Genomic DNA, 24,848 nt, shown 5'->3' with positions numbered 1-24,848 from the left:
TGAGGAGGAGTGTGAGGAGAGAGGAGAAGGGGGTGGGTTGAGAGTCCATAGGAAGGGGGTGGGGTAGGCAGGGAGGAGGCCAGGGAAGGGGTGGGAGGTGGGACCCGGCGTTACCCAGCAACGCTGGGTACCGTTGCTAGTTTTATATATTTGTTTATTCCAAGAAAATTATAGAATAATAATGCCTCCGGCGACCTCATCGGCAGAGGCATGAAAAGATCTAACTTATATAAAAATATAACTTTTGAAAAGTGACCATTTAATATAAATATTTTGTGGTGTGGAAGGATAAAGAATGTGGAGAAGGAGATCAGAGAAGAGCAGCAGTGGTTTATAAAGGGTAGGGAAATGATGGAAGGGATGTTCACGCTAAGACAGCTGGTGGAGAACAGGTTAGAGGTGCAAGGTGAAATAGCATTGGGATTTGTGGACCGAGAGAAGGTCCACGACACTTTCCCGAGAGATGGTGATGGCGACACTGAAACGGATGGGAGTGCCGGAAGCAGAAGTTCGGTTGGTGAAAGGGATCTACAAGGGAACGAAGGGAAGAGTTTTGATTGGTCTTGGGATGTCGGAGGAGTTCAATGTGAACATCGGTTTGAAGCAAGGAAGCACTCTGAGCCCACTCCTGTTTATCATGGTGATGGTGCTGATAATCGGGAAGGTAAACATGAAGGATATTCTGGGGAGGATATCGTATGCGGATGATCTGGTTGTTGTGGTGGAGAGTGGGGCGGGAGAGTGCAGGAAGTGCGAGGGGAGTGGAAGGAGGCATTTGAGAAACACGGGCTGAAAACGACCATGGAGGTGACGGGGTTTGGCAGCAGAGAATATAAATTAATATCAGGTTAGAGGGGAAGAAGATCAGACAATGAAATAGGTTTGAGTATCTGGGGGAACAATGACCGGTAATGGTAAGTCAAAGGCAGAGGTGCGGATCACGGAGGTATATAATAAACCTGGAGAGCCAATGACGGCTGTCGGCTGAAGCTAGCGGAAGTTGCTTGGCGGCCATATTGGGAAGCCGATTGTGTCTGCGTCCGTGTTTTATCTCACAATCAGCTGATCTCACAATTTCTGATTCATTTTGGATGCTTACCGACTGTAAGGAGTCTTATTTGTGAACGCGCTGTTTCAAAATACCACAGTGTGTTGCATTTGACTGCACAAATACCTCAGGGAAGGCCTCCACATGCACATTTCACAAGTAAGTGACAAACCGCGATCGCGGGTGTTCTGCTTTTTCAGTTTTTGGCGTGGTCACGGTGGTGGGGCTAGGTAATTAAGTTTCAATGAAGTTTCAATGAAGTTTGAACACTGTGTTTGAATTTGATGATGTTAGACCATGCGCAGGGTGTGCAATACGACACAGATCTCAAATATAACTGTATTGTGTATTCACTAGGGCTATGTGAGTATGTCAGACTGATGTCTGATTGACTCATTCATTGATTCAGATTGAAGTATCGAGATTGACTCGTCAGCTCGTGATCATTGTCAAGTGATTTAATTTGTGATGAGCTTAACTTAATTGTCCAGTCTACTACTGTCAGGGTTTCCATGCCCTCCTGTGTCACTCGTGAGCAGAAAGAGCAAATGGGGGTTACTTGTGGAAGGTACGAAAGTCCGACACATGGCAAACATTAGCAGATGAAGTTGTATTTAACTATACATATGAAACTCAAAATATTATTTTGATATGGAGTCGTTTTGACTCGGATGTTTTGACTGCCCTCTGAGGTTTTGACCCGCAACCACATTTTGTGACCACAATGTATTTTGTTTCAAGGTTTCCAAAGGATAAGGACTTGTGCTCTCGATGGACATCTGCCCTGAGAAGGGAGTCCTTCTACCCCACCCCAGGCACCACAGTTCTGTGCAGTGATCACTTCAATGAGAGTGACTTCGACAGGACTGGTCAAACCGTCCGACTGAAGCCGAAGTCCGTCCCCAGCTGTTTCAACTTCCCAGCACATTTAAAGAAGGTAAACTATGCTATGTTGGTATTCCACCTATGTTAGGTTGGTATTCCCCATACGCATACAGTGGTGCCCACTTAAAGTCATACCGCTTATTGGAATATCCCGTCTATAGTCCGAGAATAGTGAAATCCAAAACCAGTTCCTATATAAACTATAGTGAATCTTCCCATGTAATGTCATAGAATAATGTCATATCCCACTTAATTTCATAGTCAAATTGCTCACAATTGATTCCAAGCATAGTTATTTCCCAATTATTATCATACCTTCCTGTGGCCTCGCTCATTAACTCTTCCACCTGGCTAGGCGGCAGTCATGCATGGCTGATTATCACACCTACAAGTCACAAGACTGAATTCATTCTCTGCATACATTGATCCCACAGAAAACATCGTTTCCATTCTCAGGGCCGCCGCCATTTTGAATCCTGCCCATTGGAATATCCCGGATATTGCCATAATTTCATCCTGCACAGGGGGTATGATAATAAGCGGGCTCCACTGTATTATGTTGGTATTCCACCTATGTTATGATAGTAACCCATCACATGCCATGTCTGCTGCTTCATATGCAGCTCCTAAGACATAGTTTTATGGAGAACAACTCAGTTGCTTTTTTTAAAATTAGAGCTGAGCCGAATCCCATTTTGTACACTTTCTTGGCATTTCCCCCCCGAAGCTTTGTTGTAATAATATTTAACAAAATGTTTAGTCTTTGAAACAATGTTACAATACGTCCAACGCAGTCACATCTATTTCTAATTAGAACCCCAATCTAATGAACGAAGCTTCTAAGCATTCGGCTCAGCCCTAAAAACAACTTAATGAGTATTAATGGTTCACCTTTTCTTTTCTTTCCAAATAGGTTACAGTTTTGAGGAAAGCGCCAGTGGCCAGGTCTGTCATCCAAGAAGATACACCAGAACCTCAAGCCACTACTCAAGATCCTGAACCTGAGGCGGGACCCTCATTTCAGACCACAGATCACTCCTACTCCGTCACAAGTCCACTGGTATTGAAGCACAAGCTCGATGAAGCTGTCCACAAGCTGGACAACTTTCGAAAAAAATTAAAAGTGAGTCAGCAACACAACAGAAGGTTAGCCAGAAAAGTGGAGTCCCTGAATACCATCGTGGAAGACCTGAGGGAGAATGGGATGGTCACCGACAATTGTATTGAAATGCTCAACACAACATTCTCTGGTGTGTCAAAAGCTATTGTGATCAGAATGCTGAAGAACAAAGGCAGCGGCACTTCATTTATTCACCTTCATGAGTTCACCAACACTTCATGAAAATATTTAAACTGTAAAAGATGTGTTGCATGAGATGTCTATATCTCCGCTCCATTATTCATGTAACAATTACCATGTCCTGCTGAATGTTCCATTGCAACATGTAAGTCTTGTATGTTATGAATAGCAAAAACTTCCGAAACCCAAGAATTGTGTGGGTTAACTACATGACAGCGTTTCATGTCATTTATGTGACTGACTCACTGTTGATGTGTTGCTGACCCATGTCAGTGTAGAATAAACTCTGGTTATCATTATATCTGCGTGGTTTCTAACATCTCGGTAATAGAAACATACACATCTTAGTTACAATATAATGACTGAATTAACTAACATCATATAACATGACAACACATCAGATCTTTATATTGAGGAATATTATTGAACAAGCCAAAGAATGGCAAACGACGATGTACCTCAATTTTATAGATTTCTAGAAAGCTTTCGACTCCTTGCCCAGAGAATGTCTGGGTCATAATGAAGAAATACAGCATACCTGGAAAATTAGTGAACCTTGTAAAAGCCCTTTACCAAGACTTTCAATGTGCGGTCGTTGACCAAGGTGAAACAACAGAATGGTTCAAGGTGAAGACAGGAGTTAAACAGGGGTGTAACATGTCAGGATTCTTATTCCTACTAGTGGGTGATTGGGTCATGAGAAGAACGATAAAGAACACCGAGCGGTAATTTTGGGCACTTTTTTTTCAAACAAGCTCTAAACCATTGGATTCCCCAGGAAAAATGCGTCTAGAATCAACTTCAAACTTAATGAACACCATTTCCTTAAAGAACGGGATTCTGAGCCCGAATATCAGTTCAAATATTAGTATTCTATATTAATTAAATAGTCGGCGGTCCTAAAATTCGCTCCAGCTGCATCATCAGTGCGCCACGCCTTTGCTTTGACAGGCTTTGTTTACAAAACGATCGGCTTCCCAATATGGCCGCCAGACTATTTCCGGTGGCTTCACGGCGGCTAATGCTGCGAGGTGGCCAATTGGCTCTCCAGGTTTATTATATACCTCCGTGGTGCGGATGCGTGGAGGGTGTCATGGCAGATAGAAAGATTTCAAGGAGATTGAAAGGAAAGTTCTGATGTCTTGTGTAACGCCGGCATACCTTTACGGTCAGGAGACGGTGGCACTGACAGAGAGACAAGACCAGAGGCTGCAGGTTTGCGAGAACAACTGGATCAGGAGGATTGCGGGAGCGAAGAGGGTGGATAGAAGGAGAATGGATGAACTGAGGGAGGAGATTGGTGTGCGGATGAGCTTGACGGGGAGATTGGTGAAATGCCGGCTGAGATGGGCTGGACATTTGGTGCAGATGGGGGAAGAGAGAACGGCAAGGACAGCGGATAGGTTGAGGGAACAAGATGGGAGGAAAAGAGGTAGGCCACGTTTGGGATGGGAAGATTATGGCACCCCAGGAATCGAGTACATTTGGGGAAACGAGTTGTGAATTGAGTAAATATCACAAGGTTTCACCTGCACTCATTTAATTGTTCATCTTTTTCCCGCACCTGCAGAACTAACTTCTACACTCTCTTAAATCTCATCTTTCACTGCAGGCCTTCAAGACAGCTGTTTACCACCATCTCAAATCATCCCCCATCCGGAACCATGATCTTTTCTACGTCCGTTAAACGACTCCCCACCCCCAATTTCCTCTTTTTTCCTTCCTGAGAGTTTTCTCCCTTATCCATATTGTCCTTCCCCTTCATCTTCCCAATTCCCTCATTTTTGCCCACAAATCCATGTTTGTCCATCTCCATCTAATTTGTGCCCTGGCTCTGCTATTGGCGTTTCTCCCTCTTTTTCTGCTGTTCCTTTTGTCAGTTGAGGCCTGATCCATTCGCTCTTCCATGAGCCTCGACATTGCATCAAAAGAAAAGACAAAAAGAACAAACCCATAAAGCCTTTCTACAATTTCACTGCTTCTGTCATTGATGACCTGTGGATAGATCAGTGGGATCATCAGCTTGTATAGCCACAAACTCAGTGTGGTTGTATCGGGTTTCAGATAAATTGGTTGCTAAATAAGGGATGAATAGGGATTCCAAGTTTTGGGGTCAACCCCCTCCCCGCCCCCACCCGCCTCCAGGAGCCCCAGTGATCCGAAATTGAAAACTCGAATCGCGCGAGATTGTGCGGGATACTGTCTTGTATTCATGCTCATGCATCAGGTTTCAGGACAATCAGCCGGGAGATAATGGGAAGACCAGCAAAAATAGCAAAAAGTTAACGGACGGACGGACGGACAGACATCACGACCATTTTACAAGTTAAATCCCTTCGAGAGTCGAGATGAGATGACCTTAAAGAAAATGAGGGACAGGAGAGGATGCATGGGGTGGACAAGATGGACACAGAGGATACATGGGGTGGACAAGATGGACACAGAGGATGCATGGGGTGGACAAGAACGACACAGAAGGAATGTTTCAGGAGGGGAACGTGGAAATTTAGAAGGAGGAGGGTTTGGGGTGGGGTGGTGTTAACGAGGATAGAAAAGATCATGGTCTTGGATTGGGGACGATCTGAGATTTCAAAAACCGTTCAAGATTTAATTTTCATATTACACAGATCAATACTCAGCTTATTATAATAGAGCAAACCTATATGGTTATGTTTGTTTGTTTGTATATTTGTGACCAAACGTCTTCTTCTTCTTCTTCAAATTAAAATAACACTCAAAAACACCGTCCATGAACTCTTAATTACGTACTGTTGGAATATACCTTTTAACCCTTTGGACTGCTGAGACCCCTCAGACCTTTGACGACCGTTTAAGTCGGCCAAGACCCTTAAGACCACCAAGACCTCTAAAGACCCAAAATACCCCAAAGACCTTAAAGACCCTGAATACCCAAATTACCCTTAAAGACCCTGAATACCCAAAATACCATTAAAGACACAGAGGACACAAAAGACCCCAAATATGTAAAAGACCCCGGAGACCCCAAAAACCCAGAAGACCCATGTAATCATGTTTCAATAGCATGTAATTAATGGACGTACTGTACTCATATTCCAATAGTATGTATTTAATAGACATACTCAGTCAGGTTTTAATGGTATGTAATTAATAGATGTGCACATATTTAAATAGTATGTAATTAATAGACGTACTCATATTTCAGTAGTATGTAATTAATATATGTACTCATATTGAAATAGTATGTCATTAATAGACGTATTCATATTTCAGTAGTATGTAATTAATAGATGTAATCATATTTCAATAGTATGTAATTAATAGATGTAATCATATTTCAATAGTATGTAATTAATAGATGTACTCATATTTCAATAGTATGTAATTAATGGATGTGCTCATATTTCAATAGCATGTAATTCATAGACGTACTCATATTTCAATAGTATGTAATTAATAGATGTACTCATTGCAATAGTATGTAATTAATGGATGCAGTCATATTTAAATTGTATGTATTTCTTTTTTAAATAGAGGTACTTATATTTCAATAGTATGTAATTAATAGATGTACTCATACTTCAATAGTATGTAATTAATAGATGTACTCATTTAAATAGTATGTAATTCATAGATGTACTCATATTTCAATAGTATGTAATTCATAGATGTGCTCATACAGTATTTCAATACTATGTAATTCATGGACGTACTCATATTTCAATAGTATGTAATTAATAGATGTACTCATATTTCAATAGTATGTAATTAATGGACGTACTCATATTTAAATTGTATGTAATTAATAGATGTACTCATATTTCAATAGTATGTAATTCATAGATGTGCTCATATTTCAATAGTATGTAATTCATAGACGTACTCATATTTCAATAGTATGCAATTAATAGATGTACTCATATTTCAATAGTATGTAATTAATAGATGTAATCATATTTCAATAGTATGTAATGAATAGATGTAATCATATTTCAATAGTATGTAATTCATAGACGTACTCAGTCAGGTTTGAATGGTGTCTCTTTTTATTATAATGGCGCAAACGTATGTGGTTATGCATGCACATTTGTGACCAAATCGTGTTCTTCTTCAAATGAACTTTACCAATTCCATCATGTTGTTTATAGTCGGCAGGCCAACCCCAGGGAATACGATTAAAAAAACTTTTGATGGCATTTTTTGTTAAAAGCTGACAACCGGGCTAGAAAGTATCAGTATGGTCCAGGCTTTCAGAAACACCCGGTTGCCAAAATGAGATTTGACCTTGAAGGTCAAATTTGGGGGGTCAAAGGTCAAAAGAGGTAAAATTTTCAAAAATTTTTATTTTGTCTTGTCCTTTCATATTACATCGAGTTTGGTATGAAGACATCTTCGAAAATAAATGCCAAATTCTCAATAATGTGTTGCTCAGGAAAGGCTCAGCTCCACAGTGTAATGACAATGCAAGTTTCGCAAAAGATCATCGACTTGTCAAAAGAGGACGTTGTCATGTCAGTTAGGATGGCCAATGTTGTAGACTTAATTGCTGCAGAGGGGAAGTACCACAACCAATGCTTTGTTGAATTTGAGCGGAGGGTGAAAAAGACAAAAGGCCGTCATTCTCTGTGTTCAGATCCAGCCCTGAATGCCCTGGGGGACATGTTACTGGAGGGTCTGTCCGTTGGTAATGTGTACGATATGGGAACTGCTTGGGAGAGATATGTAGAACTATGCAATGCCAAGAACCAAGATATCCCTGATAGCTTCTTGTCCAGAAGACAGACCTTCTATACTGCATTACAGAATGTTATTGGTGACGAAGGTTCATTCATAAGACCACGTAATCGAAAAGCACAACTTCTTCTTTATCCCAGTGACAAATCTCAGTATGTCATTGCCTGTGCCCTGTCGGATATCTCTGACCGAAAGGATGACTGTGATGAAGATGACGCACCCACGATACAGCTGCCACCAGTCAATGAGCTGCAGGAAATTGTTCACTCTGCCCTTCAACTTCGAGCAGACTTGGAACGGATGCCTGGTCACGATAAAGTGTGGAGGGGTCTAACAACAGACGCAGTGGAAGCCATTATTCCAGATAGCTTATATCTGTTTCTCTCTGTACTGTTTGGTGGGACTGATGTGTTGGATACTGATGATCACGGAGAGATAGAAAGTTCTGCAAGTTCAACGAAGCAAAGAATACTAAATATCGCTCAGGACATTGTATTTGCGCTTTCAAAGGGGAAAAAGTTGACTCCAAAGCATGTCGGCCTGGGGATGACCTTACACCAAGCCACAAGATCAGAGAAACTGGTGGATCTCTTTCATGCTGCTGGTGGTACAATAGGTGTCGACACAGTAAGACGCATGGACACAAGTATCGCGAGTGACATTCTTTGGAAATTTGAGGAAAATAACAACACGTACATCCCGGATGGCTTGGTACCCTATGAACCTGGTAGGCTAATCTTAGGATCAGCTGACAACATAGATGTCAACGAGTCGACAATAAGTGGTCAAGGTTCATACCATTGCACACAGTGGAATGCTTGGCAACGCGGACCACCTCCTCCAAGAACTCCTGTTAAGCGTGTGCACGGACGAGAGAAGGCTCTGAGAAAGGAGACTGTCGATAAGTTGCATGATGTCGATCCCCCCAAACTACCTATTGGCACAAGAGTTGAACCCAGGATTCCGAATGCTTCTAGCATTGAACCGAATGACTGGTTCAAAAGTAGTCCATGTAGGAAGGCAGCAACACGAATGACTCACGTCTGGGTAATCTCCAGGATGGACACAGGTAATGGCTGTGCTGTTCCTCCATGGGCAGCATTCAACGAGTGTGTGAGTACCGTAGATCCACCAGTGACGACGGTGGGAATGGCACCGATCCTCAAGGCTACTGCGGATGAATATGGGACCATCACCACGATCATAAACCGATTTGTCCAGCTCAGCAGATACCTTGGACAGCGCCATACCATCGTTTTCTTCGATCAGCCTCTCTATGCCAAAGCAAAGGAGATTGTGTGGGCTTCTGAAGAGTACAGCGAAGTAGTTGTCCTGCTTGGTGGTCTCCATATCTCCTTCAACTTCCTTCGGGCCATTGGTCAGCAAATGGAAAGTGCAGGCCTAGATGATGTGTGGGTGGAGTCTGAAATCTTTGGACCAAATGCTGCCAAGTCAATGATGGATGGGAAACACTATTACAGGGCTATTCAGGGACATATCTGGGCCTATGAAGCCCTTAGTCGGATCAAGTTTGAAGCTTTCTTGGATTGGCTACAGCGGCAAAATCCTGAACTCCATCAGGAACTGGTTGTGCTTCGATCAGCAGTATCAGCATTGTTCAAGAAATATGGTACGAGAACCCGAGATGAATGTCTGTTGAATGCTGTGACTGAATGCAACGAGCTCCTCGACCGTACAGAATATGTAGAGAAAGCTGACGAATTCCACGCCATGCTGAAGCAGAATCCCAACAATGCCTTCTGGTTGCAGTACCTTGAGATGGTGGAAATTTTATTATCATTCGTCCGCGCTAATCGAGATGGGGATTGGTTGCTCCATCTTGATTCATTTGCCGAAATGCTACCATGGCTGACCATATATGACCATGTCAACTATGCCCGGTGGGGTCCTGTTTACCTCACTGACATGAGAGGACTCGCACAGACCGCACCAGAAGTCCACGAAGAATTCCTGGCAGGGAATTTTGTAGTGAAACGACACGCAGGCAGATGTAACCAAGTTCCAGTTGATCAAGCCACTGAATGGATTAACAAGGTATGCAAGCTCTCAAATGGTATAATTGGCATCACACGGAATGACACGGCAAGAGACAGGTTCTGCACAACTTGGTCTGAAAGGTCGCAGATATCAGAGGACACCATGCGTCTATTCGGTCTTCGCAACGACGAATCGGACGAAGATTTCTCAACTCGTAAAGATGGTCTTCCATCCAAAATGACACGGGATTTGGATGCGGTGTCCAAGCTTGAGGCTCAGTTCCGACGATTCAAGGCGTTCACAATATCCGATCAAGACGACGCAACTCCCACTATTACACAGCTGAAATCACTGACTACCAACGACATTGCAACCGAAGAGATAGCTGCAGACCTCCTCACTGCCGACCAAAGGGGGAAAGATCTCGTGTTGAAGAATGTGAAGGAGAGATTAGTGGAGAAGTCTGTACCTTTTTTCGATCGACAGAAACGCCAGAAATCGAAGACGTTCGCAACCCTCTACGAGACACCGGTGCAGGATGGGAAGCAGAAGGTCACCAAGACAATCAAAGCGGACAGGCAACTGATGCAGAGATTGTTCAATGCGGCACAAGTTGGGCGAGAAGTAGATATCCACAATGTACTGAAGCATGAGCTGTTCGTTGTACCACTTAGTTTGGCTAATACGGATAAAAAGATGAGAAGTACCCAAAAGTCTGCAATGCTCCCCCTGCTAACCACTGGTCTTGGGATAGAGAAAGTCAAAGGGGCACCGGAGACCACAGGAAAAACCTGTATCATAATTGATGGCCATGCATTGATACAGTCCCTAGGAAAACCACCGAATTGCAAGACGTTTGGTGACTATGCCAAAACCTTCCAGAGGACCGTGTTGAAGCAGTTCTGTGGCACAGTGTCCAGGATCGACATCGTATTTGATCAGTATAGACTTCTATCGATCAAGTCGACTACACGAAGCAAAAGAGCTGGGCAAACGAGACCAATCCATAAGGTGATCAACCGGGATGATCTTCCACTTCCACAAACATGGAAGAACTTCATCGCCTTAGGTGAAAACAAAGAAGACCTTGCACTGTTCCTCAGTGGCAAACTGGCAACGCACACCGACACAGTCAACGAAGTAGTAGTTGGTGGCAGCACTCCAAACGGATTCTCAACGACAAGGGGAGTCATCCCAACTCTGAATGCAAACCACGAGGAAGCTGACACAAGGATCATCATCCATGCACTTGAAGCCATTGATGCCGGTTATGGAAACATAATTGTGAAGTGCCGTGACACAGATGTCCTGCTCTTGCTCCTTCACTTCACCAGGGACAAAATCTGCCATGTGTGGATGATGAGTGGCACGTCCAAGGAGCAAGAGTGTTTCCCAGTACACGCCATCAATGAGGCCCTCGCTCCGGCGGTTGTGGAGAATGTTCTTGGGTTCCATGCCATAACTGGTTGTGATACTGTGTCTTCATTCGCTGGTCATGGCAAAAAATCATGCTGGAATGTCTACTTGCAACACCCGGAACTGTTGCATGGCGTTGGCAGAGATGGACCATTAAGCGATGTCGAGGAGTTCGTATGTATGTTTTACAAATCTCCACACTCTAGTTCAGGGGTCGACAGAGCTAGGCATGACATGTTCCAGAAAGGGAAGAAGGCACTTGAAATGTTGCCACCAACTAGTGACGCTCTCGAATTGCATATGTCGCGGGCGAACTACCAGGCAAAAGTATGGCTGCAGGCAAACAAGGCTGACGTAGTTGTTGCTGACCCCGAGGAGACTGGAGGTTGGCAGGCAACTGACGGACGATTAGAAGTGGTGTGGATGAGGACACCATCTGTTCCAAGTAGCTGTTTGGAACTAGTTACTTGTGGATGTAAAAGCAAGTGTCGCACACAAGCTTGCCGTTGCCACAAGATTGGACAACCATGCATGCCTGCATGTGGCTGTGATGCTGAAGGATGCATGAACACGACAGGAACTGATACTTAAGAGAAGTGATTTGGCGACACCTCAAATCGATGGAAGATGATGTCTTGTTTCTTCAAATGTAGTTGCCTAATGCATCATTTACATATTACCAACAGGAACAATTGATTCTTAAAGTAAAATTTGACTTTCGACTTTGAAATTTCACCTTTAAACTGAATGCATTTTATTATACTAGGGCATGCCCGTACTATATCTATATCTAAAATTATATCCCCCCCCCCGCCCCCTCTATTTACATGAAATGGTTTGGTCCAAAGCGAACGGCTTGCAAGTGGTGACAATCCCCCCCCTCTATTTACATGCAATGGTTTGGTCCAAAGCGAACGGCTTCCGGAGTTTGGTAAAGAAATCGCCATCGCGTGCACAAACGCGCAGGAAAGCGAATGAAACGCAAATTCGTTTTTATTAGTTGTAAAACATAGTTTAACGCCAACATAGTTTGCAAACGTGAAATAAATGAATACGCTCTCAAATGTGCCATCCGAGGCAGAGTGTGCCCGCCACGTTCGGCACACGCGATCGTTCGCTGCTCTCTGATTGGTTGAATCGTTTTTTGGACATAGCTCGGTAAGTAATTGTCCGATTAATATGAAACCTTGAAAAGGCACATCCTCGGGTCCCCAGCAATATACCTGGCAAGTTAAAAGTATATCGGACCCGTGGTTGTCGAGAAACAGCGGTCACAGACAAACGTACAGACAGAGATTACTGGAATTATAGATAGACTAGGGCATTGCCCGTACTATATCTATATCTAAAATTATATCCCCCCCCCCCTCTATTTACATGAAATGGTTTGGTCCAAAGCGAACGGCTTGCGAGTACGGTGACAATCCCCCCCCCTCTATTTACATGCAATGGTTTGGTCCAAAGCGAACGGCTTCCGGAGTTTGGTAAAGAAATCGCCATCGCGTGCACAAACGCGCAGGAAAGCGAATGAATCGCAAATTCGGTTTTATTAGTTTTAAAACATAGTTTAACGCCAACATAGTTTGCAAACGTGAAATAAATGAATACGCTCTCAAATGTGCCATCCGAGGCAGAGTGTGTCCTCCACGTTCGGCACACGCGATCGTTCGCTGCTCTCTGATTGGTTGAATCGTTTTTTGGACATAGCTCGGTAAGTAATTGTCCGATTAATATGAAACCTTGAAAAGGCACATCCTCGGGTCCCCAGCAATATACCTGGCAAGTTAAAAGTATATCGGACCCGTGGTTGTCGAGAAACAGCGGTCACAGACAAACAGACGTACAAACGTACAGACGTACAAACAGAGATTACTGGAATTATAGATAGATTATGCGTATTCAAAGAGTAAAAAGCATTTACATTCATGAATCTATTCACATTTAGCTATTGTTACAGAAGTTTAACCCCTTATAACTCATTAAATATTCAATGGTTCATACCAGACTCGATGTTGTATGAAAGGACAAGACAAAATAAAAAATTTTGAAAATTTGACCTCTTTTGACCTTTGACCCCCCAAATTTGACCTTCAAGGTCAAATCTCATTTTGGCAACCGGGTGTTTCTGAAAGCCTGGACCATACTGATACTTTCTAGCCCGGTTGTCAGCTTTTAACAAAAAATGCCATCAAAAGTTTCTTTAAGGGTCTTGGCCTGCCGACTATTATCTATTTAAAGCTAACATAATAAACAGATTCGTGACTTACCTGTATTCATCAACGCTACTTTTTTTGTTAATTTGACTTGATTAATCGAGATGTAGATCGTAATATGGGCAAAACAAAATATACGTCATAAAACCTGGCGGGAAGTCGAAAGCTTGTATAGCGCTCGATACGGAACAAAGCAATAGCAAGCCGCTGAGGAAGAGAATGAATAACTTACAGGTATTGCCGACCCTGGTACCATCACTAAATGATATAATACACCTTGAAGAAGGTATTCCTAAAAATAATCCAAACGATCGTAAATCCCTAAAATCCCTGTCCAAAGGGTGCATACTCCGAGCTACAGCGCCCTCTGCTGGCACTTGATCAGAACAGCACATCGTCCTTCCATGCCTCGTTCATCCTTCATGCGTCCTTCATCCTTCATTACCTCTATTTAGATTTTAGTATTACTATTTGGCTCGAATCCAGACGAGACGGATAAATATTAAATGCTGCTCCTGACGCCTGTAGGTTCAAAGCGGTATCACACCAGGTCGGGGTTGCTTACTCGAGGAGGTCGTGCGTGTTCGGCCTCGGCGTCTCTTCGTGGAAGTTTGTGACTGGCAGTCACAGTCATGTTGTCAGCGTTACGTGCGTCCGCGGGGCCTGGCGGAGTAAGTGGGAACCACCGACCGGGTAAAAACGATACACGCGGTGTGGGTGACGGTGTGTGTGACGGTCCACGCGGTGTGGGTGACGGTGTGTGTGACGGTCCACGCGGTGTGTGTGACGGGCCACGCGGTGTGGGTGACGTTCGTGCGGTGACGACGCACGAGATCAGTTTAAACTGGATCAGTACAGGCTTCTCGCTCGTCCTTGGGAAAATGCTGCGCCCTCGAAACAAGTGAACATTATTTGTTTAACGAGACTTTTTATACTTCTTAAATAGAGCAGAGTTTAATAAAAAACAACAAAGGAACAAAAAAACTAAACGAACGAATAGAGATTATTAAATAAACAAAAACGTTACCGTACAGAATTGATAAATATATAACTCGAGGCTCCTTTATATAAAACTATAAGGTATCACCTGTTGGTTCTTCATTGGAGGTGGTTTTTCTTCTCACTTCTGTATTTAGTAGGCTTACCATAATCTATTAAAGCGATGTACTGTACAACTGTCAATACGGTAAAAGGTTACCTATACTGTATAACCACATCACGACTGTATTCCTAACTGTATATATTAATGATCTACACTATAACAACATCACATACGGTATCAAAGTGATGTACCGCACTGGGCAATCCTATCAATACTCTATTAAGATTACCTACTGTATATGTATAACCACATCACTACTGTATATGTATAACCACATCACTACTGTATATGTATAACCACATCACTACTGTATATGTATAACCACATCACTACTGTATATGTATAACCACATCACTACTGTATATGTATAACCACATCACTACTGTATATGTATAACCACATCACTACTGTATATGTATAACCACATCACTACTGTATATGTATAACCACATCACTATTGTATATGTATAACCACATCACTACTGTATATGTATAACCACATCACTACTGTATATGTATAACCACATCACCACTGTATTTATAAACTGTCACATACTGTATTAAGGACCTGTAATGTATAACACGATCACTACTATATCAAAGTAATGTACTGTACAATCCTATCAATGCTATGTTAAGATTACCTATTGTATTTATGCCGACCAGTCTATCACATACTGTGTTAAGGACCTGTACTGTATAACAATATCACATACAGTATCAAAGTAATGTACTGTACAATCCTATCAATACCATATTAAGATTACCTAGGTACTGTATAACAATCACTACTGTAGTGTTATGTTTGTGGGGGTAGGTATGGAATACCTTTGGAAAGTTCAGAATGTGTAGGTTTTAGTATGGACTGTGTGATGTGAAGAAGAAGAAGCCATTGCAATGTACATAAGCAGGGTAAATGTTCAGGTCAACAATGTTTGCATGTCACCATAAGGAGGGTGGTTTTGTGCTAATTAATTATAAGGCTTATGATTAATAATCCCCAGTATGTATTGCCTCCCTGTGATTTTTTCCCCTAATGTTCTTATAAAACTCAGCCGGCCAGCGATGTAATGGACTCATTTGCTCACAACGCCACCAGGGCCGACAAACGGCATTTGCCGATCGCAAGGGAACCCCGTCATCCGAACATTCCCGAACAGAGATTAGAGTCCGCCCCCCGACAACTCGTAACGGAAAGACCACACCCGAGCTTCGTGATTGGTCGTGGCCATGGACTGATGTAATGGCAGCTCGGTGATTGGACAGAGTGTGACGTCAGCGGTGGAACATTCGAGAACTGGAAGAGCAAAAATAAGCCATCTCGCCATCTTGGTCTCTTGGTGCTGGCATTCGTTGAAGGCGGTCGCATTCTCTGCTTCTGATCCTGGGATTCATAGTGGACGGTTGTGTTTGCCGCAGTTTCTCTTTGTTATGGTTTGGTCGCTGGCGGTGGTGCATCTTTGGCTCATGTGCGCTTGTGGGGAAGAGACTGAACAAGAGAGGTTTGGGGCAATCGGCATCGCGAGAAGTACCTCACGTTGGGACGTCGAGGAGTTTGACTCTGTGCCGTTTTTGTGCGCTTCTCACGTGGTGGTTTGGAGGCAACAAACGTCTACAAGCCCTCGGTTGAACTGCAAAGCTGAGTACCGGCCGATTACCGTCATTTTATTTTCCTTTATCATTCCCTTGTCTGTATATGAGTTGAAGTGGAGGATCCTCAACCTAGGAATTTTATTTTGTTGTTTTTTTACATTCCTGTAAATAAATTTATATTTGTTGAATTTTACTTGTGTGTCTTGTTTCGTTTCTTTGTTCTGTGGGTTCGGATTAACCCCGTTTGTTCCCGATCAGATAAGGCTTCAAACCTTCCCAAGCGCACGAAAAGATAATCCCACCAAGTTTGAAATACTCGTTAAAGCTTAAAGGAGGAGTTAAAGCTCGTTTCGGTCATTTGTCACCCAGGTGTCTTAACCCTGGGTACACGACAGTATTTATAACTGTCACATACTGTATTAAGGACCTGAACTGTATAACAATATCACCCATGGTATCAAAGTAGTGTTCTGGACAATCCTATCAATACTGTATTAAGATTAACCTACTGCATAAGAATCACTAGTATATTTATGCCCACCAGTCCATCACATACTGTAGGAAGGACCTGTACTGTATAAACACGTTGTGATGCATCGGGACCGAGCCAGGTGAAATAATAACGATGGAAGCTGCACTATATATGCAAATGACCACGAGTAGTGGTTATTTATCAGAGGAGGTGTATTGAACAGTGCACCGAAGAGGAAGTACAATAAGCAACAAGTGCAATAAACTCAACTGTTGCACAGAATTACATGAGTTGATCAACAACAACATCAACAACAGGCATTTTAAGGCCATTTTCCCTGCTAGAGCGGGGGTTAGCCTTGCGGTCCCCATGACGATCTTCTCCATTTTGTCCTATTTTCTGCATCTCCCCTTGTTAACCCCATTGCCCGCATTTCTTTTTTGACCATCTTTAGCCAAGTCTTTCTCAGTCTTCCCCGTCCTCTACTTCCTTCTACATTCATTGGCATCACTCTTCTCAACCAGTCACTTTCATCCTTCCTCAACACATGACCCAACCATCTCAACCTGTTTCTCTTCACAGCATCCATCACAGGCTCTATTCCCATCATCTTACAACCCTCCCATCTACTTTCTGAATAATCCTCTCCAAGAAGTTCTGTCACTCAAGCTTTTGGGTCTCACTATCTGCCATGATCTTTCCTGGGAAAACCACATTTCCAAGCTGGCCTCCAAAGCCAGTCACCGACTGGGCATCCTCCGTCGTGCGAAGTCCTTCCTTGGCACACCTGAGCTCCTCACCACATACAAGGCTTTCATCCGCAGCTCAATGGAATACTGCTCTCCCCTCTGGGCTGGTGCACCTGCCTCACACCTAGCTCGTCTTCACGCTGTTGAAACCAAAGCGTTCAGAATCATTGGAATCTCCCGCGATGACGCTATCTCCGAGGGCCTTTCACTTACTCACCGCAGGCAGGTTGGTGGTCTTTCCGTCTTCTACCGACTCCTCTCCGGCCTTGCTCCCCCAGCTCTCTCTGGGCTCTGTCCCCCCCCAAATATTCCTGCAGGTCGCACAAGATCTGCCTGCAACCCTCTTCTGGTGAAACTGCCAAAATCAAGACTCTCTGCTCACCTTCACTCCTTCATTCCTCTTTTCTCCCGCCTCTGGAACAAACTCCCTCACTCTCTTCAATCCCACTCCTCCCTCCAGGTCTTTAAAACGGCTGCTCACCACCATCTCTTATCTTCCCCAATCCAAAACCTTGATCTTTTATACCCCCGCTAATTTCACCCCAAATCCACTTTTTTGAGGTGACTTTTGTCTTCTTTCCTGGAAGTCCTTGGTGTCCTTGCGTTTTATACCTATCCTGCTTCCCCCCAGGCCCTCTCCCTCCCACACATCTCCCGATGTCCCTGCTCTCAAATGTTGTGTTTGTGTGCTTCCTCCCCTTCTCTCCCCATCTTGTCGACCGCTCCCCTTTTTATATACTTTGTTTGCTTGTTTGTTTGATTTGTTTGTTTGATAAATGTTAGCTCTTTCACGAGCCTCGACTCTATACAAAAAAAAAAAAAAAAAAAAACTTTCGCAATTCATGATTTGTCTTCCTCTCTCTCAACGATACTCCACACATCCACCGAGCCATTCGCATTTCCACCCTTTCCAGCCTTCGTTGCTGCTCTACGTTCATTACCCATGTCTCGCTCCCATAAATCATAACACTTCTCACACATGCAGCATACACCTTTCCCTTCAGCTTCAACGACACTCCCCTCCTCGTCAGCATGCCACTCAGTTCCTGAAACTTCTTCCATGCACATCTCACTCCAGAAACCGTTGCCGAGTCTGATCCACCTTCTCCATTCAGCACGTCTCCTAGGTAGCAAAATGTTTTCACACCTTCCAGCTTCATGCTGTCTCCAAGATCCAACTCAACATTTCCTCCATCTGCAGCTCCCTCTGTGCACACCTTGCATTTGAATGTAGCTGCCACACTGGTTAATGACCCTCTCAGACCACTACATTTTTGATGAACCCACTCAGCGCACATTGTGCATTGAATGGAGTTCACTCCGACACCCTTCCTGCACACAGCACACGGCCACTTCCCAGTTCTTTCCACCTCACCACATGCTTTACCACTTGCCATCACCTTCGTTTTTCCGATATTCACCTTCAGACCTTTTGTCTCCATACATTCCTTCCACTTGTTCATCTTCTCCTTCAGTCCATCCATATTTTCAGCAATCAACACCAGATCATCTGCATACAACAACTCCCACGGTAAACCCTCCTTTACGTTCTGAGCCAGCACCTCCATCACAGCTACAAATAGTAGTGGACTTAGTACCGACCCCTGATGCACTCCCACCTTCACCTCAAACTCACCACTGTTCCCATCCTTCGTCCTAACAGCTGTGCGTGCTCTTTTGTACATTGCCATCACTACTCATATACGAGTTATTGTTGTACAGAATTATTGGTAATAACAAGTGTCTAATAATCAGTCAGCGGTTGACACATGTCAATACTGATTAAGGTCGTATTTACCTACATAATGTCGGCCTATATATCCATGTCATTACTATATTATGGTTACCTTCATGGCAATACTCTATTAATAATTGTCGCGTATCGTATTTATAACCATGTCATATTGTCATATGCTGTATGAAAAGGGTACACTGTATAACCATGTCGCATACTATTTCGGAGTGCCCTGTATAACCATATCATATACTATATCTGCGTGTACCGTATAACCATGTCGCATACTTTATTGGGGTATACTGTATGACCATGTCCTATACAGTGGGACCCAATATTCATGGCTCCGCATATTAGTGGTTGATAAATTGAGACGTGCTTCTATATTTGCGGCCCTGTATCTCGCGTGTTCACGTTCTTTCGTGGGCATGCAAAAAAAATTTCCAAGAGTTGCAAGCATGATACAGTTATAAAACACATCTTCCACCAGCCACACACAAAGCAACAGCATATACTGTTACGTGTTACCTCCCCAAACTCTGGTTGCTGAGTCTGAACACCCTGGTTGTTCTGGTTGCCCCTCAGAGTCTCGAGAGGGAATGCGGCAGAGTTTTTTTTTATTTTATTTTATTTTTTAAACAAGATCTAAGGCTCGTAATGGAGCACACACACACACACACACACACACACACACACACACACACACACACACACACACACACACACACACGGTTACACTTGGCCTGGGGAAAGTGCCATCACTGCCGTCACTTCCTGGGATACTCTCATTTTGTGTGTTCGAATAAACCATGGTAAAACCACACCAATGCAATTGTGTAGAACAAAATAAGTAATTGTATTAAGAACTCTCACATACACAATAATAACACGAAAAGCAAGTACCATGAAAATATCACTTGCATCTCATGAACAATACATATGATGGTACCATCATTCCCCAATACTCTCAAAGCAATAAACTCACAATACGACAAACGTGAGTGGAATATAACAATCCCAAATTCCATGCACGAATCCCCACGCTAGGCGAAGGTCGAAGTTGTGCAGAACATCAAGAACAACAGGTGGGTATCGGGGCGGCTGCGGCCGAGGAGTTATGAGGTGAGAGGTCTGGCAGATGGCGGCACGGGTTAATGATACCCCAAAACGTGAGTACAATCCACGCCCCATGTCCACCTACAATTAAGCCGATATGGAAACCAATGGCGAGCAACACGATGAGGTCGATATGGGAATCCCAACGACAAAACATGATGCACCAGGCGGCGGCTTCCTTGAGGAAAAATGGTGGATCGGCCTGTAATGAAGGCGCTTGCTTTCCCGCCAACAATAGTTCATGCTTGGTACCAAAACCTGAGATGCAGGTTTAATTGCAATCACAATATGGGACGATGTCATGGGCAATCCCTTTCACGGGAAGCCTCAATTCATTCGCGACCAATATTGAGGAAGTCTGCTCGCATCCTTGATGCAACTCACGGCCGTCTCTTTCCCCTGCCGATCTTTCTCCCTTCCCCCCACCCCCCACCTCTTCCGGTTTCTTTTCCGCATTTTTCTTTTTCCTCCACAAACATTTATTTTTTACCTTTTACTAAAGTCATCTCCATTTCACACAGAAATCTTAACAACAATATTACCTGAAACTAAAAATCCTACAAGTATATAATAACAACAAAGGCTGAAGTGACGAATCCGTAACAATACACAAAACACGTATCTTCCATGAGCCACGAACATGACCTGCTTCTACATTTGCAGCTGTGGGCTTTTTGTTTTCATGGCTTTTAGCAGCCGCATAAAATATTTTAGCCATGCTATAAGCAAGTTTTGTGGGATATCCCACCATTCGCACTAAACGTAACTTCGTGGGATATCCCACCATTCGCACTGTAAACATAGCTCCTCTGGCTATCCCACCATTCACACTGTAAACATATCTTCATGGGATATCCCACCATTCTCACTGTAAACATAGGTTCGTGGGATATCCCAGCATTCACACTGTAAACATAGCTTCATGGGATATCCCACCATTCGCACTGTAAACATAGGTTTGTGGGATATCCCACCATTCGCACTGTAAACATAGCTTCATGGGATATCCCACCATTCGCACTGTAAACATAGGTTCGTGGGATATCCCAGCATTCACACTGTAAACATAGCTTCATGGGATATCCCAGCATTCACACTGTAAACATAGCTTCATGGGATATCCCACCATTCGCACTGTAAACATAGGTTTGTGGGATATCCTACCATTCACACTGTAAACATAGCTTCGCGAGATATCCCACCAGCTGCGTAACACGCCATCTCCTGTGAGTTACAGTACAGAATGAAAACACGCAATTGCATCTGTTAGTGCAATTAGCTGTCCTCCTTTTTCCCATTGAAACAATGCCCCAACGTTCGCGGATTTTCCTCGACATTCGTGGGATTTTCCTAGACTTTTGTGGGAATTTCTGTGAATCGTGAGCTGCCAGGAACCTATCCCCCTTTTTACCATTGAAACAATGCCCCCACATTTGTGGTTCCGACACTTGCGACATTTTCCAGGAAAGTATCCCCCGCAAATGTCGGGGTCTGACTGTACTATATCGGTGTTTATATATAACCATATAATATACCATATCGGAGTGTACTGTAAAACCATGTCACATACTGTATTTATAACCATGTCATATACTATATTGGGGTGTACTGTATATCCATATCATATACTATATTGGGGTGTTCAGTATAACCATGTCATATACTGTATTAGGGTATACTGTATAACCACGTCACATGCTGTATCAAGGGGGTGTACTGTATAACCATGTCATATACTGCATTGGGGTATACTGTATAACCATGACATATACTGCATTGAGGGGGTGTACTGTTTATAACCACGCCATATACTGTTTCAAGGGGGGGTTACTGTATAACCGTCATACACTGTATCAAGGGGGCTTACTGTATAGCCATGTCATATACTGTATTGGGGTATGCTGTATAACCATGCCATATACTGTATCAAGGGGGTTTACTGTATAACCACATCATACACTGTATCAAAGGGTAAAAACATTTTCCATAAAAGAGTAATTACAGCTCTTCTATTGGAATTGTCTACGGTGGCTTGCAAACCAAGTGTCAAGGGCAGTGTGAATGAATGAATGAATGATCGTTTTAAGGCCATTTTTCCCCGCTAGAGCAGGGGTTAGCCTTGCGGGCCCCATGACAATCATGGTTCCCTGTTTGGGGCAATGTTTTTATGGCCGGATGCCCTTCCTGACGCCAACCCTTGGTCACGCTCTTACGATGCGCAGGGATACGGTGTACCTATTCTAAATCGGGGTACACACCGTGATCATTCATCCCAGCAAGCGGGTACTCAATTTGCCGACCTCGGAAGGATGACAGGCTGAGTCAACCCCCCTGGCGTTAATTCAGCGATCGATCGGGATTCGAACCCAGGATCCTAGGATCCCAAGCCGGCACCCTAACCGCTAAGCCAACACCAATGTACAGAAGCGTTAAAAAAACCCCCATAAATACAAGGTGCAGGGAGGTAAAATTTGTCGCACATGATGTGCAACGCACACAGATTAAAACGAGTGTTCATTTACATCCTAGGATCTAAGAAGAACTGATATTATTAAACAAGGCAGGAAATTTTTTGCTATAATGCATCAGGGAAGTTTTGTTTTGAAAGAATAAAGTTGTATTGGGGAAAGGTTTGAAGACTAATAATGTTTTTTTATCAGAATCGGATTGTTCTTACTTCTCAATGTTGCTACTTAGTGGCAAATACTTGTTTGTGTTCATTTCTTTCAGCTTGTTTTTCACACAAGAAGATGCTGGCCTGTCCACGTGATCCAAGCTCTTTCCTACGATGCTAAAAGGCCATTGGAACACCATCAGCGCTCGTTGTCCCCATTACCTGTGCCTCCACTCAACCAAACTCTGCAGCGATTTTTGGAGATGTTGAGACCACTTGTTGGGTCAAAGTCTGAGCTGGAGCAGACACTTACATTGCTGGATGATTTTGGACGAGTGGGTGGAACAGGAGAAAGGCTACAGTCATTGTTGGAGGAACGAGCAAGCAAAATGGAGAACTGGGTCAGAATTTGGCAACTTTACTGATTGTTTTCACTCCAGGCTTATTGTGCCATGAGTACTGTCTCTTGCATATGATGGTTGTTTAATGGTTTAAAAGAAGCCTGCCAATGAACTGAATTATGACAGATCAAATTATTCAGAGCCACTTTTCTTGGAGTGGTCCCATGCAGCACAAGGCTGTGCAGTGCCCTCTGTCGGTTGGGGCACAAATTTGGAATTTGGCCAGGGTATAAGCAGTTACAGTTAAGGTGCCGACGATAGCTCACCTACTCTACGTGATGGACACTGTGGGATCTTTAATGCGATGAACTAATGCTGTCAGATGGGAAGCCTAGTTTAACATCCATCCGAGGGATGGCACATACATTGATGAAACGAGGATGTCAGTTTATCGCTGGACGGAAACTCAAATCCAGGCTGCTAGACAGCTTAGAGGCGAGTGTGCGTACCTCCGGGCCATCCCGCCAGCCTGGAGCCACTCACATACCACATGCACACAAAGGAGGTAGATGGGAGAGTTCATGGGGAGAAAAGCACCGTGCAGTAATATTTGATTAACTGCAGGTAACTTCAGTGATCACATATCCAATGGATGAGACATTTTCAGAATGTTTTTGGTTATCGTCTGATTGTGGATTGTGTTAATGTGTTAATGCCAACCCTGGAGATGCCGATATTCCTTTAATTCCAATGTAAGTCACTCGCATGCAACATAAGTTGAAACCTTGGTCCCCATTCCCACCCTACCTGCCTCCATATATCCAGTGTCCGATTAATCTTTTGTGGGCCTTGTGCCAAACAAATTTGTGGGCCTTATTTGAGGAACTATTGTAAAAGACAGGAGATTGACACAGAAGTTCTCTTTAATACAGCACACAACTGCACAGGTTTTATTTACAATATATATTCACAAGTTTAAGCCTGGTGTTGGCTTAGCGGTTAGGGTGCCGCCTTGGGATCCTAGGATCCTGGGTTCGAATCCCGGTCGATCGCTGAATTAACGCCAGGGGGGTTGACTCAGCCTGTCATCCTTCCGAGGTCGGCAAATTGAGTACCAGCTTGCTGGGATGAATGATCCCGGTGTGTACCCCGGTTTAGAATAGGTACACCGTATCCCTGCGCATCGTAAGAGCATGACCAAGGGTTGGCGTCAGGAAGGGTATCCGGCCATAAAAACATTGCCTCAAACAGGGAACCATGATTGTCATGGGGCCCGCAAGGCTAACCCCCGCTCTCGTGGGGAAAAACGGCCATAAAACGATCATTCATTTTTCATTCATTCATTCATTCACAAGTTTATGTTGCAGATGGAAGTGGCTGCCAGTAGGGTATTAGTAATAGTAGTCCTAGCGCAGAAGGATATATGCACAAGTTTACAGAAAATAAATAACAAATAAAAAAAATACAAAATAAAACAGCAGATAAAACCAGCCTGCCATGTGCTGACCCAATAAAAAGGAAACCTTAACGATATGAACTTCTCTTCTTACCCG

At 43.6% G+C, this 24,848-nt stretch overlaps 2 protein-coding genes across 3 annotated transcripts in view; both read left to right on the top strand.

Annotated features, from left to right (window-relative positions):
* The first annotated feature begins 448 nt into the window (after window positions 1–448).
* The window catches only part of LOC137432754 (carnitine O-acetyltransferase), a 73,124-nt gene continuing 48,724 nt past the window's right edge, over window positions 449–24,848 (top strand). The window contains exons 1-2 of one of the 2 annotated variants that reach the window (XM_068124920.2): window positions 449–664; window positions 23,071–23,355. In XM_068124920.2, coding sequence (XP_067981021.1) covers window positions 464–664; window positions 23,071–23,355 — 486 coding nt within the window. In that variant the 5' untranslated portion in view covers window positions 449–463. Of the gene's footprint in view, window positions 665–14,103; window positions 14,245–23,070; window positions 23,356–24,848 lie in introns of those variants that run through there. The other variant, XM_068124922.2, reaches the window with a different exon arrangement.
* Window positions 902–3,532, top strand: LOC137416779 (THAP domain-containing protein 2-like). The gene is made up of 4 exons (XM_078782837.1): window positions 902–946; window positions 1,149–1,207; window positions 1,790–1,985; window positions 2,847–3,532. Exons 1-4 carry the CDS (start codon window positions 902–904, stop codon window positions 3,273–3,275), a joined length of 729 nt encoding a protein of 242 aa, XP_078638963.1. The 3' UTR covers window positions 3,276–3,532.

Source organism: Myxine glutinosa, chromosome 8, assembly GCF_964187855.1.
Source record: "Myxine glutinosa chromosome 8, kmMyxGlut1.1, whole genome shotgun sequence".
Taxonomy (NCBI): domain Eukaryota; kingdom Metazoa; phylum Chordata; class Myxini; order Myxiniformes; family Myxinidae; genus Myxine; species Myxine glutinosa.
This window is presented reverse-complemented; position numbering and strand designations above follow the sequence as displayed.

Excerpts from the sequence above, each read along its gene's own strand:
- LOC137416779 (XM_078782837.1), top strand. The coding sequence starts at position 902 with ATGACCGGTAATGGTAAGTCAAAGGCAGAGGTGCGGATCACGGAG. Across the intron at positions 947-1,148 it reads CAGAGGTGCGGATCACGGAG|TGTGTTGCATTTGACTGCAC; the intron begins GTATATAATAAA and ends AAAATACCACAG. Across the intron at positions 1,986-2,846 it reads TCCCAGCACATTTAAAGAAG|GTTACAGTTTTGAGGAAAGC; the intron begins GTAAACTATGCT and ends CTTTCCAAATAG.